The sequence below is a fragment of the Gracilinanus agilis genome, unplaced genomic scaffold (assembly GCF_016433145.1).
Source record: "Gracilinanus agilis isolate LMUSP501 unplaced genomic scaffold, AgileGrace unplaced_scaffold33265, whole genome shotgun sequence".
Classification (NCBI taxonomy): Eukaryota; Metazoa; Chordata; class Mammalia; order Didelphimorphia; family Didelphidae; genus Gracilinanus; species Gracilinanus agilis.
In genome coordinates, this window is record NW_025366096.1 from 1 (window position 1) to 7,575 (window position 7,575).

At 41.0% G+C, this 7,575-nt stretch overlaps 1 protein-coding gene across 1 annotated transcript; it reads right to left on the reverse strand.

Annotated features, from left to right (window-relative positions):
- Positions 1–3,273: 3,273 nt before the first annotated feature.
- LOC123254814 (cytochrome c oxidase assembly factor 7) lies at positions 3,274–7,228 on the reverse strand (the record flags this gene model as incomplete). The annotated part of the gene is made up of 2 exons (XM_044683734.1): positions 3,274–4,870; positions 7,088–7,228. Coding segments are annotated over 2 exons (590 nt in total), but the record flags the coding sequence as incomplete, so codon positions are not given.
- Between the last annotated feature and the right edge of the window lie 347 nt (positions 7,229–7,575).

Below are 7,575 nucleotides of genomic sequence, written 5' to 3' on the forward strand. Positions count from 1 at the left end.
CATATATACATATATACATACATGTGTGTGCATATATATTATATGCATATATTTGTAATTGATTTTTAAGTTTGTTAAGATTTGTAAGTTGATTTTTAAAAATGTATGTATTTATTAACAGAATTTATTCACATGTCCCTACCCTACCTGAATGACAGAAGGTATCGTCCATATTCATATAAACTGTCTTTCCTATTTTCACCTTTCAGTTCCCTCTCTGGAGGTAACATTCATGATTTATTCTTCTAGGATTAATTCTGTATGATGTTCTCTCGTCACTGTTCATTTCCATGTAGTTCTTTCCAATCTTTTTTTTTATAATTAGCCTGCTCAGCACTTCTTATGGCTCAGTGGTATTTCATCACAATCATATACTACAAACCTGTTCAGCCATTCCCCCAATTAATGGACATCTCGATTTCCACCCCACGAAGAGAGCTGCTATAGATATTTTGGAACATATGGCTTCTTTTCCTTTTTGCCCTGATCTCTTTGAGAAACAGATGCTGGGTCTAAGGGTATACCCAGCTTCATAACTCTCTGGGTGTAATTCCAAATTGCTCACCAAAATTGTTGGATCAGATCGCAGTTCCATCAACAGTGTATTTTTGTCATTGTTTATTGGAATTGATATCACTCTCTCCCTGTAGAATATAATGGTTTTTTATACTCCAATAGATACATGACCTCATCGATTTGAGTGTTCCCTCCAGGGATGCAGATATTTTGCCTATGCTGAAACTGTTTGCCCCGGTGTACAAGACTTCTTCAGGTTCTCTGGATATTCTTTATCAGAAACAGCCTGTGGACTGATTGTCCACTCTTTCTCTCTCACTCTTGCAGGGTGACTGGCCTCCTTTTTATCCAAACATCCGTTTTTCTGATGATGTAAGGCTATCAGATACTGTCTAAGTAGCAAGGAAGAGCAAGAACTCAAATTCTCTGTATCTTTCAACCAATTGTATGACTGAAGGTATGGTCTGCTGTTGAAGACAACCTGTCTATCCTCGATTTTCATGCCAGATATCTGTGACACATTGCAGATGACGTTTTTAGAAAGGGAGTCATTAGAACTTTCAAAGATAAAAGAATGATGGTTTTATTGCAGGTTGAAGCTCAGGGTCCTTGAAACCTGCCTAATTTTCCAAATGCAACCCAGCCCACTCTCTTCTGGGCCCAATTAGCTCACTGTCCCTCTGAGATGCACATGATGAGAACCAGTTCTCGAGGTTGTCTCTCCAAAGATCTATCACACTTTGGATCCAGACCTGTGATTTCAGTAGTATAGAGAACTCCAGTGAGGAAAAGTCCCTCTACCAATGTAGATCAACAACCACTTTGCAACTTAGTCTTAGAGAATTATCTGGGACACTTTGAGGTTGTATCAGAGGACTCAAATCCAAGGCTTCCCAACATCAAAGCTAGTTCTTGATGCACTATATATTGAGGTTTTCCTCTATGAAGAGTACTTATCTCTCTAAAATCTATTATTCCTCCAAGTTTACCTCTTATAGAGATCATCATCCTTCCAGTCACTGGCTTCCACCACCCCAGTTCATGTCCCTATCTCCCTCACCAGCCAGCCCTACTAGAATAGCCTCCTAATGGGTTTCCCTTTCTCAAATCTCCTCCATCTCTAGTTTGTTCTCCCCACAGAAGAGCCAAAGAGCAAGTCTGACCATATCACTGAAACTCAGCAGTTCTTTATTTTCAGATTAAGCATGTTTGCCTGTTGGGCTTTTAAAGTCCTTTATCTTCCCAACTTTGCCATACTACTCGCCTTCCCAAATACTACTACTATTTTGCCAAATTGGCCAGCTTGCTATTCCTCACCCAATCCTCCATCTCCCACCTCCCAGTCTTTGCACTGGCTGCTGCCACCTATGTTTGGAGCGCCCGTCCTCCTCACCCCTTAGCATCCTTGGTTTCCTTCAAAGCTCAACCTAAATGCTGCCTTCCACATGAAGCCTTCTTCCCACCCAGATAACATTGTATTAATTCTGAATGCCTCCCTCTCTAGAAGGTAAACTTCAGGAAAGGAGGGACCTTTATACTTTTTTCTTTTGTATTCCAAAAAATCTAGCACAGAGCCTGACATATGGCAGGTTGGGTGGAAGGGACTCAGTGACCAAGTATGTTGCAAAGGGAGAATATACTCCAAGGAATTAAGAGAGGACAGCAAAAGCAGGGAACGAATTATTTTTTAAAGCCAGAAGTCATCAAGCAATAATCTACTTGTAAGCTAATTGTTTGAATCTCAGAATCTGAGAGAGAACAAGGGTCATCTGTTCCAGACTCCCTTCCAAGGCAAGAATCTTCTCCTCAGTGTCCTTGGCAAGTGACCCACTCAGCTTCTACTTGAACACATCTAAGAGAGCTTACTACCTTCTGAAGAGGCAAATTCCACAGTGGACCACCACTCATCATTAGATAGTTCTATATATTGAAGTTGAAATCGCAATCCTGTTAACTTCCACCCACTGCTCCCTGTTCTGCCTTCTTGGATCACATGAATAAAGCTGGCAGATTATAAAATTAAATATAAACAAATTTGAAATAATTTATTACAAAATATCACTGAGGATTAGCTAGGTGGGTCAGCTAGAGGAGCCAGGCCTAGAGACAGGAGGTTCTGAATTCAAATCTGGGCTCAGACTCTTCCTACCTGTAACACCAGGCAAGTCATTTAACACCTATTGCCTAGTCCTTACCACTCTTTTGCTTTGAACCAATAGTGATGATTCTAAAACAGAAGGTAAGAGTTTAAAAATAAAAAATATAAAGAAAAAGAAATATCACCTTTTTTTTCACTGCTAAATGAAAAACTAGATAGCATCAAATAAGTTAAAAATACCAGAGGACAAGAAAGGAAAAAGACTCTTTCCTGTTGACTGAACGCTATTCCCTGCCCATTCCACCACAAAAAGCAAGTTTTTGTCCAAACTACCCCCTTATAACCTCTATACCAAATTAGGATGATGGGGTATTAAATAGTCTTGACTAGGAAAGTCCTTATTTCATTATGGTCTTAACTGTTCACTTCACATTATGTGACTTAGGAATTTGTAAATTCCTTAAGGGTGCCCTGTTTTGTTGGTCTCATCACAAAGGACTCTTGACAATGAATGCTCTGGACATGAGAATGTGGTACAATTTCACAGGAAGAAATTAGCAAATAGGATCTACTCAAGAAAAGAGAAGTCTAAGTCGGAATAAATCCCTTCCCCAAAGATTTTAAAAACAACTTTGAATTAAAAAAATTTTTGTTTATTAATTTGCCTTCTGAATTAACTTTCACAACACAAAAACTTTTAAAATGCATTTCCTTGTTTTTAATGTACAGACTTAAGCTTCTCTCTGCTCCTAGAACAGAACCTACCAAATGATAATCTGCAGATATTCCAATAAGCCACATGAACTGCCAGACAACCAGAGAGCTCTCCTCCTTGTATGGCAATTGCAAAGCAGACGGGAAGAAAATTTTCCAGAACCACTGTGTTCCACTGCCCCCTAGTGCTAAACCAAAGGTTTACTAGAAAAACAGAGGAAACTTTTAAAAAAGTAGTTTTTGAAAATGCCGCTCTCCTTAACTTTCCATGCACAACCTAATTAAACAATAAATCAATAATAACTTAAATTCATCAATTCACAAGGCAATTTCAAAGGCTCACAAACATCTTTTGCTTTAGAAGTTTTCATAGATTTCTTACACACCCAATAATCCAGGGTGTGGACATTTAAGGCAAATGGGCAATCTGGAACATGCTTCACTTAATGTCAGCCAACGTGACCTCTCCAGGAAGACGAAGGCCAGGACATCTTTTGTCTTTCTTCTCAAACCTGCGTGACACTGATATGTAAATCTTTAGGCTGCATATGACTTCAGAACATCATTGATAATTTCTACAAAAATCAATCTAGGAGGTGGAGACAATTACAACTGTAGTGATTGATATCAAAAGATGGACGGGCACAAAGAAGGCTCACTCATCAGTTAACAGTGAGGCCCTTATGATTTTCAAGTTCCCTTAAAGAAAATTTTCCCCAAATGAAACCACAGACAGACAAACAAAACACTCATGTATAAATAAACACATGCCCCAGCAGCACTTTGTGAGATGCCTCCATGATTCACTGGGTCCCTCTGGTTACGACTTTCCCTGACTCCCACCTCTCCATGGCTCTCCATCCCTCCACTTTAAGGGAGCTGATTAAAGCCCAGTCCACAGGGTATACATACTGATTTAGAAATTAAAAGAGAATAAATATCTTGCAGGCAACACAGATTACAGCACCTGGTACAAATAACACCAGCAGCCAACAGAGTGCAGGTTTTTCCTGCCCCCACATGTCATCTCCAAAGGTGTCTCCCAGTGAAAGAGTCTGTTTCTATCCAAGGGGAAGAAGATAGGCTGATCACCTCACACCCCAAATGTCACAGGATGGACACTTTTCTGCTGCTCTTTGTGTAACTGTTGGGCCCTGTTCTTGAGGGCTTCAGCCTTAGTATCATCCTTACTGACACCATCTCCCAGTTTATACATTCGGCTGGCATTGGCACAGGCCCAGATGTGACCCAAGTCACAGGCTTTCAGAGAGTATTTCAAAGCCAGTCCCATGTCCCTGGGGACACTTGGGGATCCCTGGAGGTACATGGCACTAAGATTGAAGCAGCTAGGGGCATAACTGCCATCACAAGCCTTTGTATAGTAGTCTCGGGCTCGGGCCAAGTCAGGCTCTTTGTCACTGATGCGCCCATCTTGGATCAGCAGCCCCACATTGTGACAAGCATTTATCGACTTCTTCCCAGGTTTCTCACAAGCCTTTAAAAAACAGTCATAGGCATTTTTCAAGTTTTGGGTTAATCCTCCTACATGAAAAGAAAGAAAAGAAATCCATGTCAGGACAAAACTTTAACACGTGGAGCAAAAACATTCTGGTAAAACCCCTAAAAGAAAAGTCAAATAATTAGTTTGGTTTTTGGCCCATGAAACATCCCTCTCTTAATGTGGTTGGGCCACAATATCAACTTGAGATGAGGACTGGAAAAACAAATTCTTCTGTTTTGCTTCTAGGTTTAGGTGAGATAAACAGGTCTAACTGTGTAAGTGGGAGGGGACCAGTAAGAGGGGCTCACTGAAAATTCAGAAAACTGTGGGAAGATGTGTGTATGAACTGACACAGTGAAAGAGGAACCAGAAGTCCACAAGGCAAGCAATGTAACAAGGCAAAAAAACAATGCAAGCCCAGAATTCTGAACAAACCTCTGACCTCTCCTAACTTCAGAGGGTGGAGTGATTATGATGCAAACTGCCAACTTCAGAGCAAAGACATAGTAGACTCCATGCAGCTATTCGGATAGGAGCATTTTCAGACTCAGCTGGCTTGTTCTGTTTAACTATATTTTTTGTTACAAGGGAGGGTTCTATGGAGGGAGGACAGATCACTAGGAATGAAAGGAATGTAGCATCCATAAAATGCTTTAAGAGATTTTAGACCTCTCTAGTCTCCAAAGCATCCCCAAGTGAAAGTAGCCTACCAACTACAAAAAACCCAACACAAAGACAAATAAATCCCGATGCCTAGTGCCAATAATGGTGACTGAACACTCTACATAAGTCATAAGTTCAAAATTATAGTTAGACTGGTTTCCGAAAACACAAAATTATATAACAATCGAAAGCCAATCTGAGAGCCTAGTAGCACTGACCAAGAGAGTTGAAAGGGTCTTCTGAGGCCAGCAAGTCTGCTCTCTTTATCTGAAAGACGAAAGCAGAGGAGACCCAGGCAGGTGAGGTCACAGATTGAAAGGGTTAGAGCCAGGACCACATTCTAAGGATATTATTTAAAAGAAAAAAACAAACAAACAAAAAAACAACTAAGAACTACATTATGTCAAATAGCCAAAACACTAGAAAAGACCTATAAGAGAATGGCTGAATGAGCTGTGTTATATTAATAGAATATTGCTGAAACATAAAAGTAATTAAGTATGAAGGTTATAAAGAAATATAAGTGACTTCCGATGATGCAGATTAGATGCAGAGTATGCAAAGAACATACATGCTCAGACAAATGTTTGTTATGTACCTAATACATACAATGGGGGCATAAAGAGGCAGAAAATAGTCCCTGCCCTCTGGAGCTCACAATCTAACAGGAAAGACAACAAGCCAACAAACATGGACCAACAGGCTATGTATAGAACAGAGAGAAGCTGGAAAGGCTTCCTGTGGAAGATCAGATTGAAGCTAGGATTTGAAGCAAGCCAGGGAGGTCTGTAGATGGAGATGAGGAGAGCACATTCCAGGCATGGGGGATTCCCAGAACTAAGAAATGGAGGCCAATGTTACTGGGTCACATAGTACATAGAGGGAGATAAAAGAAGAGAGAGACAATAGAAGGGGGCCAGGTCACAAAGGGCTTTAAATGCCAAACAGAGAATTCTGTATTGGATCCTGGAGGCAATGGGGAGCCACTGGGGGTTTTTTGAGTATGAAGATGGCATAGTCAGACCTAAACTTTAAGAAAATCACTTCAACAGCTAAGGGGAGGATGGGTTGGAGTCAGGAGAGACCTGAGGCCAAAATCTACAAGCAGCTATTGCAATAATCCACACATGAAGTGATGAGGGTCTGCACTTGACTGATGGCAGTGTCAAAGAAGAAAAAGAGCTATATTCAAAAGTGCAAAAAAGAAATCAATAGATCTTGGAAGCAGCTTGGATTTGGGGAGGTAAGAGATGGTGAAGAATAAAAGATGAGGTGACACCTACGTTTCAAACCTGGGGGTCTGGAAAGATAGTGATGCCCTCAATGACAGTAACAGGGAAGTTTTGAATGGGGAGGACTGGGGGCAAAGATACTAAGTTCAGTTTTGGACATGTTCAGTTTAGGATAGTTATCAACACCTATGTAGAGGGCACCATGCTAGGCACAGGGGAAGCTGTAGAGAGGTCCAAGACCTAGTTTCAGCCACTTCAGAACTTATAACCCAGGTTAGAGATTAGCCATGCATGTATGGAGAGATAAGCCACTGAAGGAGCTGCATAGTCTGGGCTGACTGTGAGAGGGCTCCTGCTTTTTACCTTTCCCTGTTGCATAATATGCGCCAAGTTTGTAGCAGCTGTCACTGTGCTGGTAGTCTTCACAATTGAACTTCAATACCTTGGCTGCCTCATCAAAGTTCTTCTGGATCCCTTCTAGAAAATCGACCAGCCTGAAGCAACCTAGAGCAGAAACCAAAAGAAGTGAGTCAGTCTTCACTGTCTGGGCCAGCTTTGAGGGAGGCAGTGGTGGTGGCCTAGGCAGGTGACACAAGAAAGCCCAGGCCCTAACTCTTTCCTGGCCAGGTTTTAGATTTTTAAGTTAACAAAGGAAATAGCTGAATAGCCAGCCCTGATACAGTCCTTCAAGTCTGCTGAACTAAGCAGTTTACATGTTATTTCCTTTGATCCTCACAACAACCCAGTGAGATAGGAGCTGTTATTCCCATTTTATAGATAAGGAAACTGAAACTGACAAGTATCTTGCCCAAGGTCACACAATTTGTCATCATCATCTGCAACAGAAATCC